General features: G+C 43.5%; 1 protein-coding gene across 1 annotated transcript in view; it reads left to right on the top strand.

Moving 5' to 3' along the window:
* Positions 1-12,296, top strand: part of RSPH14 (radial spoke head 14 homolog) — a 224,339-nt gene that overhangs the window by 1,743 nt on the left and 210,300 nt on the right. Inside the window, exons 2-3 of the mRNA XM_090063129.1 lie at positions 759-861; positions 1,081-1,199. Of these exons, the coding sequence (XP_089919255.1) occupies positions 759-861; positions 1,081-1,199 (222 nt within the window). The remainder of the gene's footprint in view (positions 1-758; positions 862-1,080; positions 1,200-12,296) is intronic.

Raw genomic sequence — 12,296 nt, 5'->3', positions numbered from 1 at the left:
AGGCTGTGTCTTAAGCAAAGGATGTTTGGGGACTGTACAGTTAAGGCGCAGGTTAAGAGACTAAACCAGCTGCATTCCAGTAAAGTTTGAGATGAAAGACAATCTGAATTATTCCACACCCATTTGCACTGCATAAAAGCACCTCTATTTTCCTATACTTTTCACTTCCAATATTTGGCTGAATATTTTCCTCAGGTCTAGATAGCCATCTTGTGAATGGCCTGCCAAAAGCAACAAAAAAAAAGGATGAAGCAAATTCATTCCTGGCACAGCACCACTGAACTCTGTCTTGTATGTACTTTTGGTACTTAAGTTGTCGCACACATAATTATTTAATAACGATAAAGATGGAACCTGAAGATTTGCCACCACTCATTTTTTGTTCCCTCCTCTTCTGGTACTTCCTCTAGCCAGGAGTATTAGCCATTTGGAAGTTGTTTAACTCCAGTTGCAGAGATAATGTGAGATTCATTTTTTTACTTTTTCATCCTGTGTTAAAGCTTTGTTGAGTATATTGCATCTATTTTTTATGCATTTCAGTTGTGAAAATAAAGTTTGGGTAATAAGTAGCAATTTCGATGATACTTAACTTTGGAAGTCACTTTGATTTCTGACATTTCTGAGTCTACCTGTTAGGACAGGATATAGAATCCATCTAGTTAATTTTTTAAACTGTACACTAAATTGCTTACCATTGCAATTTTAAGCCAACACTGAACTAAATAAATACTAACAAATGAATTTGTTCTGTTTTCCAGGCTTCTTGGATAACCTGAAGTCTCTGCTGGTAGATCAAGATAGTACTGTTCGACAAAAAACAACAGAAATCCTATATATTATGGCTAATCATAATGTTGGAAGGTAGGTATAATTTCAAAGTTTACTGCATGGCACCGGGGAGCTGATATGTAGTAGAAATCAGTGAGGCAGTTCAGCAGCAGAATTTCCAGCTTTCAGCCAGACTACTATAACATGCTGATATATAACAGATCTTCAATGAAATTATTATACCTTGCTGAGATTTGTGAGTTTTATTATGCTTTAAATAAATCTCTTCTAAATCTAGCTCTCTGTTTGTAGGTATGGTTTTATAGAAAATGAAGTCATTCCTGCTCTGGCCCAGCTCTTGAATGATCCAGTAGCTATCTGTCGGAAAAACATGCACCGGGCATTTGAAATGATGGCAGAATTGCCAGCAGGTAAGAATTTGTTTTTAATTGAAATTTGTCTCAGAAGACTTATGAGGTACTTTGACTTTGCAAGTGAGATGCCACTTCATTTAAATATGCATTTCATTGATTAAATACTCAGTAGGCCAAAGCAGATATCTGAATAAACTTTATTCCCAAAATAATTTACAGCTCTATTTCAGTTTCTTTAAAAAGTCCATTTATAAGTAGTAATTTTTCTTGCTGATTTTAAGCTAGTGTCTTGTTCTGATAAGTTATGATTTGGTTATCCTCAAGAACATTAAAAGGTATGTTTTGTTGCTTTTGAGGGGAAGAATTATGTTGCATGAAACTGTTATTGCACTAGTCACACTCTTAAAAATTGTTAGTGCATTTTATAATAGCAGTGTGAATTCTTACTTAAAAAGGTAAAGGTGCAGATAGGTCTTTGTATTGTGATATTAGTGATAGTAGTAGATAGATATTTCTTTTGGAGCCCCATCCTGCAAATGCTTACTCATAAAGTTAACCCCATTGATTTAATGGAGATGATTTGCATAAGGGCAGTTCACTTGCATAATAAGGGGCAAGACTGAATCCTTGAATTTGGATTTCAGAAACTGTGGTGTTGAATTTAAGTTTCATTATTTTTTCTGTGACAATGTCTCCTCAGGAGGTTTAAAAGCCCCTCACACAAGGGGGCCTGATTTTAGCAACATGTAAGGATTGTACTAGAAACCCAAGGGACGTGGGCCAAATTTCTCTGGTAAAGGAGCATCAAGATCCTATATAAATTAGGCCCATGCTTCTCCGTACCACCTTTACAGCTCTGACATAAGGGACAAATCAGTGGCAGAACAGGCATGCTTAAAGCATCAAACACTACAGAGGTTCTGTGCTATTTTATATATGATCTAAACCAGTGGTTCTCAATCTTTTTTGTACCAGGACCCATTTGTAAACATCAATGGTCAGTCCCAACCCAGTAAATAGTTTAAGTAGCTAGCCTCCTGCCAGTCTGCAAGGTGAAACCCACGTTTTCCCATGCTTTTCTCGTTTAAAAGGAGAAAATCTGATTTTCCACATTTTCCTGTGATTTTCATGACCCTTTCACTTTTGAGTTGCAACACACAGGTTGAGAAACTCTGATTTTAGCCTGCTGTTTTCTTTTTTCTAAGACTTTCTTTCCATCATAAATATTTAGCCTTAGCCAAAATATTAGCCTTAAATATTTGGTTCTTTTGTCTCCAATTGTTAATACCACTCATTTCTGTATGAAAGACTTAACAAGTATAATGGTATTGGTAGAAAGTTTCCATTGTATCCATTATATTAAGACAAATTTGGGTGGAAGACTTCTACCATTTTAGTAGTGTTTAAAAGGCACAGAGTGAATGTTTAAAAAAGAACAACTACTGAGCAAGCATGCTTGAATTATAGAAAAGACTTTTACGTGAGTGTGAAGTCCAAAGTGAATAAATCATTAGGGCTGTATGAAGCTTCGGGTGCCGATTCAATTCGGAGGAGATTTGGCCTTCTTTGGTGGCTAAATCTGTGAATCTGAATCAAATCAGGAGACCGGGAAAAAGGTCCAAATCGATTTGAAGCTCTCTCAATTGATTTGGAAAAGATTTGGAGAGCTTCGGAGATTTGGGCAGTTTCCGTTTGCCGCCGCAGGGAGCTGGACCCAGATTCTATGCCAGTAAGTAGGGGCCAAGGCAGATGGGGGTTGGAGGAGGGGACCATGGGGTACCCCCGCTGGGCCCCATCCCCTGTCTGCTCCCCCAGCCCCTCTGAGTGCCCCCTGCCTGCTCTCCACGGCTCCTCCATGACTGCTCTGCCCAACCCCAGCTCCTGGTTCTTTAAAAAAAAAGAAAAAAGCCATGCACTCACTAGCTGCTGCAGCAGCCATCAGGGCTTCTGGGGGCTCGTGGCAGAACCCCCCACACAGTGTGGGGCAGTGGTGGGTAGCAGGTAGTGGGGATCACTGCCCCCTCCCTCCACCTGGCAGGAGCCAGTGAATGATGGATTTTGTTTTTTTTTAAAGACCCTGGAGGCTGGGGCCAGGTAGAGCAGCCATTGATGGGGCTGGGAGAGTGGGCGGGAGATGGGGCCTGCTTAATTCAGCCAATTTGGCGCTGGCCAAAGCTCTAAAACAGATTTGGCTGAATCAATTCAGGACAGTGATTCAAATCACCAAATCGAATCACTTTCCTCCAAATCAGCCAAATCTGAATCTGAAGCAAATACTAGCTGCTTCACACAGGCCTATATATCATGTAAAAGAACAATTTAGTCTTTAAAAAAACCCACCAGAAAACCTTTTTGTGATTCCTTTACAGTGGATATATGCACATAAGATAAACATGTTAAAGTTGAATAATTTAACATTTTTTTCTGCAATATTCAGTCTTCCTACTGACTTTCAAATTTGCTGAAAAGGTGATGCAATGGACATTATTCATGCATCTTGGCCCATCAGTGTTCAACTACCTGTAAAATCTGGTCCTTAGCTCTGTGGTCAGGATTATATATAATATTCCGTGGTACTTCTAGAGAATTTGTGAGGGCAGAAAATGTCACAGAAGGAAATTGTGCTGTTTGCTTCGCAGCAAATTTTTGTGTTTAAAGGATCACTGTTAAGTCTAGATGGCTTAACATTAGTAGGAAGTCAGCAAACAAGTAATAAATATGTGATATCCACGTACATTTCCATTTGCTGTTCTTGAATGCTTGATTCTTCTGAAGTGGCAATACATTGAAATGGCCAAAGCAAGCAGGATTCTTGTATATCCTGTTTAGGACAGAAGAAGAGTAGTTTAATATGTATACATACATAAACAAAAATAATTTAAAAAATGGAACAAATTATATTTTTATTAATTTAAAGTCCATTTATGCAGCCAGTGTAAAGGAAAGGGTCTTTAATATTCTAGTAAATGGAAGTTATGTAATATGTTATGCTTAAAGTCTTATTCTTTTTGTTTTGAACTTTTGCATATGCTGCCAGTAGAAATTCAATTTGCAGTAGAACATTATGGTAATGTACCATACGTTATAAGTTAAATGTGTGTCAAAGAAGGCATGGGGTTACTGTTACTGGTATAGGATCATCTATCAGAAGAGTCTGAATGTCAGTAGTATTCTAGCTTTCATTTTAGGGAAAAATTTATGCACATGTTATGGCAAGGATGTTGGTGACTACTGTTAAATATGTCTGAAATGGACAGACAGTTGCAAACCTAACTGAAGCTGGGATTTATTAAATAGATAGGCTTGATTAAAACACACTTAAGCACTTTTGAGGGTAAGATACCTGAAACTATAGGTACCATTACCCAAAACACAGGCCTCCTGCAAGGCTAGTCAGAAGCTAGGTTATGTAAGTAGAAAAGTTTCACTGGAGGCTTATGGTAAATACAGGGAACTGCAGATTAGAACCAGCCAGAGATGGGCAGAAAGAACTAAGAAAAGTAACATATAGTTCAAATATCTTGTTGCAGCATGTAGTTAAAACAGGGAAGTTTTTACTCTTTGTATTTGGTATTAGAAGATTATTTACATGGAGTTTAATTTCTAAAGAAAAAGTTGGTAAACTGTTACATTTTTCTCAGAACATGCAAATACCGCTGTCTGTACTGCACATAAATAAACTAGTCACTTTTTAGGCCCTGATCCTGAAATGAACTCTTGTGAGAATATTTGCCCTCCCCACTTGAGCTCAATGCAGGATTGAAGACTTGGTTTGTTCAGATTTATAGCTGGTGGGCTTAAATTGCACACCCCCAAAACAAATGGCATGTCTGATCCGAGTTCATTAACCCAATCTAAGAAAGGGTTAACCCAATCTTGATTTAAGTTAGTGCACCTACTCAGGTGGACTCTCTCATAAACACCTGCATACATTTGTAGTGCTGCTTCGGGGCTGGGGAAGCCCAGCCACTCACCTCGGTGCTGCACTATTCCCACCTCCCTCACCCTGATTTGGCTTTTGTAGCACTCTGATCCCACCCCCATCTCACAGACCTGCAAGGCCCTCTCTGATCCCACCCACCTCTACTCTGATTTGAGTTACTCAAACCAGTTCCCCCACGCAGCTCCTGAGAGTGGCAAAGGATTGCACACACCCTTCTAAGCTAAGTATAGACAATCAAAAAGCCCAAGGCTGAATTAATTTAGTGTTTGCAGATTAGTCTAAAATGCTAAGATGGAACCAAGAAGCAGATGAACCAACATTTACTTTTGATTCAGGACATGCAGCCACATGCCTTCAGTGGCTGAAGCCAGAAGCCAGGGGGCACTAGAGCACAGCTCTATGGCACAGAGCCATCATGGGCTGTATGTTTGCTTTCTCTTCTTGTTTTCCCCCCACCTCCCCCCTGGGTTGCTTATCACTTCCTCCTCCTGCTTCCAGGTGCCCCTGGGATTTGTAGTCTACAGTCACAGCCAGCACCAAGCAGGGCTGTGTGACGCTTCATTCCCTGATTCGATTAGGCAGAGATTTGGCCTGATTCGGTGGCTGAATCTCCGAACCCAAATCAAATCAGAGGACCTTTTAATTTCTCTGAATCGAATCAGAACCCTCTGAATCAATTTGGTGATTTGGACATAGACACAGCTTTAAATATTTTTTCTATATACCTTTAAGGAGCAGGAGCTCATGAATGCTGTGATGCTGGGGTGCATGGAGTGTCCCAGAGAAGCGTGGAGGGCTCCCCAGTGTGCTCAGCAGCAGATCTAGAAGTGGACCAGAAGCACTTCCAGTACGCTTTCAGGTCTGCTGGGGAGTGCGCAGGCCCCCCCTCCCTCCCCCCCAGCTCAATGGCTGATGCCTCCTGAGTCAGTGGGGGGGGGGCACCTAGGGTTCCCCCCGCAGCCAATTGCTGAGCCAGGGGGAGTGCAGGGGGGCTCCCCCACACACTCCACAGCAGGCCTGGAAGCAGACCAGAAGTACTTCCAGTCCACTTCCGGGTTCACCGCCAAGCACGTGGAGGCCCCCTCTCCTATGGGACACTCCATACACCCCAGCATTGCAGTGATCACAAGCTGAGCCTGCTACCTTAAGGTATGTAGAAAAAACTTTTAAAGCTGTGTCTATATCCGAATCGCTGATTCTCTGAATCAGCATCAAATCTTGAGATCTGGATTCAGCCAAATCAAATTAGGGACAGTGATCTGAATCAACAAATCAAATCACTGTCCCTGATTCGGGCTGAATCTGAATTAAATAGGTCCCACTTTGCACACCCCTAACACTAAGTAAACAGGGCAACTCTGTACTCAGGGGAAAGGAAGTTTAATCGCACTCCCTGGCCCCAGACCCCAGCAGGAGTTTGCCTGGGAGGGCCAATAAGCCAGCCCTCACTGCTGCAGCTAGGGAACAGAGGGGCAGGGCCAGCCCTGCTCTCTGGAGCAGACAGCACAGCATTTTGCAGCCCTGGGCTGGGATGCTGGGGGACTCTGATTTAACTTGAACCAGGAAGGGGTCTGGGACAGAAGTTTCATAAACCAGTTTGATCTAAATCAGTTGAGTCTGATTCAGCCAGGTTTATCTTAAACCAGTTTCAGCCATTTTGAAACTGAACTTCTATTCTGTTACAGGTTTAAACCTATTCCTGATCACTTAAACTGGTTTATGTATAACTTTTGTCTATATCACTAGTCTAAGCTGCATAAATGTGGACTGCATGCACCCTAACGGCTGGAGTGGTTACACTGATAGTTTAAAGCTAGCTCAGATATGAAACTACATGAGCTGCAATCATACCCGAGGATCCAAAGGTACCCTTAGAAGATTTTCAACAGAAATACCAAGCTGAAGATTTTGAAAAATGACTAGTGACATTGCTTGGTAGGGGTGTGTAAAGCGGGCCCTATTCAATTGGGATTCGGATTCAGTCCAAATCAGGGACAGTGATTTGATTAGTTGATTCAGATCACTGTCCCTGATTCAATTAATCTGAATCCAGATTTGAAGATTTGATGCTGATTTGGAGAATCAGCAATTCAGATATAGACACAGCTTTAAATATTTTTTTTAGATTTCTTGAGCTTGTGATTGCTGCAATGCTGGGGCAGATCGAGCATCCCTCAGGAGTGTGGGGAAGGGGGAGGCCCTCCATGTGCTCGGCGGTGAACCTGGAAGTGGACCAGAAGTACTTCTGAGGCCTTTTGAATCATTAGTCACTTTTGAAAATTCATATCTTGCACTTTCTCTGTGCACATTTTACCAGCAAACATCTGAAGGCACAAAAGCTCTTCTGATCATTTTGCTATCAAACTGTGACACACCAACTGCATGCCAAGTAAACTCATTTCATTAGTAAACACTCCCTGTGGTATACTTGATCCAACCACTGTATGCTTAGTGACTGTCCTAACAAAGTCTCTGCCAAAGCTCCTGGATTTTGTGGCATTTCAGTGTGGAGGACAAGAGATTTTGGGGCAGCTTTTACATGGAAGATATGAATCATACAAATTCCTTGAAAATAGATTCAATTTATTTTACACTCTCTAAATTTTCAAAGTGCTACAGAACTTTTAATTGAAAATGGATGACTACGTTACAGAAGTTGTCAAAGGAAAACTGGAGTTTTGGCAGCCTGGGAAAGACTATTTCTTTTGGCAGTAGCACAGCACAGGGGGAGCTTGGGGGTAGCAAAATAACCACTTAAGGTCTATATATTTCTTCTAAAGTCACCAGCAATTGAGTTTACATTGTAGGCATTTAAATGTTTCACATTACATTTCTAAATGAATGATTCAGTGAGATGAATGGCCTGATTTACAATTCACTTTAAAGATCAGCAGGTATTGAAAACTGCACAGGACTAAGCCTATTTTGTAAAATATTTCTATTGTAACTTCTATAAATATTGTAACTCATTATATTACTATTTGCTTACAAAAACACTAGTTAGAAGTTGTTTTCTTTCCTAATATTTTAAAGTCTAATTCTATGGGGTTGCTGAGTGACTAATATATGTGGATTTCAGTGGGCAGTGAGGATAATAACTTGGCTTAAGGATCAAACCCTTCCTTTAGTTTTCTGTACACAAAGGTGAGTGAATATATGGAGCTGGGTACTAGTACTCCTCCAGAAGGAATATTTAACTTTCAAGTTTAAGTTTGTTCATAGGTTACCTGGAAGTTTTAGCTGCATTGGTAAAATTGCTTTTTTGTTCACTCTGTATTTTTTTTTATAGAGATCTGATAAACTGATGCAAAAATCTCAGTTTGTAATTTTCATTTTATGCTTGACAGACAAATGGTACAATACTAGAACCTGCTTTCAAAATAGTTATTTTTCCTGGGGCATTATAAATTCAAAACAAATCTTTTACTTTCGGAAGAATCCCTAAAGAAAAGACTTTATATAGTTACACAAAGAGAAAATTGATTTAGATTTCAATAGAACAGTTAGTTCTATCCAGTGAAATAATGTGGTAGTAAGCAAAATTGGCTCACGGTGGTGCCAAAACATAAAACATTGCTGCTAAAAAATTCCACATCAATGAAAATTCACTAGTAGAGCATACCATGGTAATCTCTGGGCCATCACTGGTCATACAGAATAAACAGATTCTTCAAATCAAACGTCCAATACATTTACCTAGTTACTAATTACTGGAGCTCTCAGAGAAGAAGGAAGAGAGCAGATCCAGACAATTGGCACAGATAAGAGAGAGCGAGAGAGATTTACAGAGCTGTGAAAATTACTGGGTTATGCAGTAGACTGCTATGCATAAAATTTTCATGTGCACTTGAGATCTAATAGGAATAGGCAGAATTGCTGAATCCCAAAGGACAATGTTTTGTGAATGTATTTCATTCACTCTGAACATTTGTACAATTATAGTTGCTGAGTTTAGACTTTGTATCAGTGTTGGCCACAATTTCCCCAGATTTCCCGTATCAGAAGTTGGACTATTGAGAAAAACAGGATATAATCATTTATCATCTGAACCTCTTGTTCAGTTCTCAAGAAAGAAGTTGGATCTCTAGTATTAATCTTCCTATAACTTGAACTATACCTAAACAAACCTGTATCTTTATTAGAAGTTTCATTTCTGCTTCTCTGGTTTATATCAGAGTTTTGGCCAAGACCTCCACCTGCTAATTTCTTTTTGCTATTGAATGCTTCAGTGACTGCAGGTTTTCAGCTTTAAAAGTCTTAAACCAGGGTCCCTGTAGTTTTCAGTTAGACTAGATGTTGATATATATGCCGCTGAGTACATTTGTTGTGGGGATGGAAAATGGCCATCAGTCCACCAAGGGAATTTGTGGAAAGAAGTGCAATAAAAAAAAACAACTGGTGGCAATATCCAGGACTCGTGCTGGCTCAGGGAGGCCAAGGACATGCACTGATTTAGCACATTACCCAAAACACAACATAACCTGCCTGATGGGGGTTCGTCCCTGCAAGGGGCCATGAACTGCAAGGAACAAAGAAATAAGTTATATTTTTGTTGTTGTTCTAGGTCTCAAAATCTGCCAGCCTTTTAAAAGTTAGTGAGAATGACAGTCAATGCATTAAGTTAGTCAAATAAATTATTAGAGATATTGTCTCAAAAGGGTTAATTATAATATTCTGATGTTAGTTCCATCTCTATTGCCAGAATACATCTTTAACCTGAACTGGGCCTGTGCCCGTCTTGCCTAGAATATCTGTTCACATGCTGCCTTGGCGTGGGCACCTGGTGATAGGTGCAGGGAGGCTTCATGCAACCTCTGACAGGGGCCCCGATCACCCTGGGGAGGACCCCAAAACTTGCCTGCCACAACTTTGAGTGTATCTTCAGTGGTGGGGTCTGTCATGGGGCGGGGCGCAGGAGCGGCTGTGATCTCCCCTTTGCGCAACTACCGTGCCAAGTTGGGTCTCGAACGCACCCTCTTTCTCACCCGCCACGACTTTGATGGTTCTAATATGAATGGGAGGCTGCCTTACTGGCCCCTTGGACACGGTGTTATATTTGTATTGGCCCCTACCCTATAAGGAGTACCCTGGTATGTCTCAACCTTATGGGCTATGCGTGCCTCCAACCGCCCCTATAGCATGCCCCAAGCCTCGCTGGTGTGCCGGACGTTCTTATGTCTCTAGGTGCATTCTAAGTACACACCCTTATACAGGGACCTCTCCGATGTGGGCCCTCTCTGAGATTCCTAATGTGCATGCACCCTCCCTGGGCTCTGTCCCGTGCACCCTGCCCTACCCGGGGTTCTCCCTTGTGTGTACCCTCTATACGTGTGTTCACCCCACTCGGGCTTGTACTCGCGCGCTCGGCTGGCACCCTGTTGCCCCTGGCGCAAGCCCTGTCTTGCTCTTTCCAGGCTTCTACTCATGTGATCACCCTTCTTCAGGCTCTTAACCGCACGCTTGCCCTGCCTTGGGCCTCCAACCGTGCGCTCGCTCTACTTGGGTCTCTACTCATGTGATCGGCCTTCTTCAGGCTTTTAGCCGCATGCTCGCCCTGCCTCGGGCCTCCAACTGCGCGCTCGCCCTACTTGGGTCTTGCTCGCGCTTCTCGCACTTCCCTTGCCCACACTCGGGCCTGTCCCGCACTTCTCGCGCTCCTCGCCCTCTCTGGGCTCATCCCACGCTTCTCATGCTCCTCGCCCTCTCTGGGCTTGTCCCACGCTTCTTGCCCCCAAATGCAGCATTCTCTACCGCGCTAATTATCCCGAGTCCCGTGCTTCTTGTGCTCCTCGCCCTCTCTGGGGTTTGCCCTGCGCTTTTCACGTTCCTCACCCTCTCTGGGGCTTGTCCCGCGCTTCTTGCGCTCCTCGCCCACACTGGGGCCTCGCTCGTGCTTCACGCGTTCTCTCGCCCGCACTGGGGCCTTGTAAAATACCACCCCACAGAGCCGGGATCACCAGGAACCCCCACACTATTGGGTATCTCCCCTGAAATGATCTTGATAGCCACCGCCACTGGGGTTGGGGTCGGGACACCCCCAAACGCAGCACTCTCTACTGCGCTAATTATCCCGATAGTCACCCCCACTGGGGTTGGGGTCGGGACACCCCAAAACACAGCGCTCTCTACCACGCCGGGAGCACCCCCACTTTACTGGGGAGCTCCTAATGAGGTCTCCTTCGTCCCCTTATAGCCTCACCCGGTCCTCCGGTCTGTTATATAATAACAAAACCAAAGTCTCCCCCTCTGGGGCCACAACAACTTCAAAACCGCAACAGAACGCAGAGCCTCTCAGCTGTAACATAAACCTTAAGCCAACCTGGCTAACCTTCCGTCATATCCTTATCAGGGTCCTCTCCACCCTGTATCCGCATGCCGACGCTCAGGCTGCTTGGCTCCTAGTCTGCTCCGCTCTGCTCCTCAGCAGAGCTCCTGCTGCTCAGGCTGCCAGAGGGGAACCGCCTCGGGCCTCAGCCTTGTGTGTTTATATAGGCCAGGCCCTGCCCCCTGGCAGTCAGCTGACCCACTCAGTTGCTTTGGCAACCCCCGGCTGTCCTGCCCTATTGATTGGCAGATAAGCCCGCATCGCCACTACTAGTAGCGAGCACCCTAGTGCTTCGCTACAGGGTCTCCCGTTGGCAGTCCCTTGGGATTGGTTGTTACTCCTGACAGATATTCATGTGGCTCCACCTCCCCTACACCCCTTCCATATGCCATCCTCCAATGGGCCACCTGATCTTGGTGTGGCTTGCCCTCCAGTCTTGATGATCCTTACCCATCGCACGTTCTCTGGCATCGGGTCCTATACTTCCTTTCCTAGTGGACTACGGGTCTGTTGGGTATTTCCCTCTCCTGTGGGTCTCTCCTGCTCAGTGCCAGCTGCCTGTCAATTCTTGTGAGCGGCCCTCGTTGTTCAGTTGTCGCTCGGACCTCTCGACATAGGGTTGCCGACAAATAAAATAAAACGGCAAAACAAAGTAGAAGACAGCAGAGGAGTATGCATGGGCCAGAAAGAAATGAAAAGGAAGGACACTTAGAAAAGAAAAGGCAGGTAAAAAAAGTTGATCAGGCTGAACAGCCTTGTTATTCTCTCTGCCCTCAAGCCTGTGCCTGGCCGCGTCCCCCAATGCTGCTCCGCTCTCTACCTCTGTTGAGAGCTTCCTTCACTCCTCTCTGTGTCAGTTTCTCTCCCACGACCTGGTATGTGAGTA

The sequence above is a fragment of the Crocodylus siamensis genome, chromosome 9 (genome assembly GCF_052110815.1).
Source record: "Crocodylus siamensis isolate JL-2025a chromosome 9, ASM5211081v1, whole genome shotgun sequence".
Lineage (NCBI taxonomy): Eukaryota > Metazoa > Chordata > Crocodylia > Crocodylidae > Crocodylus > Crocodylus siamensis.
This window is presented reverse-complemented; position numbering and strand designations above follow the sequence as displayed.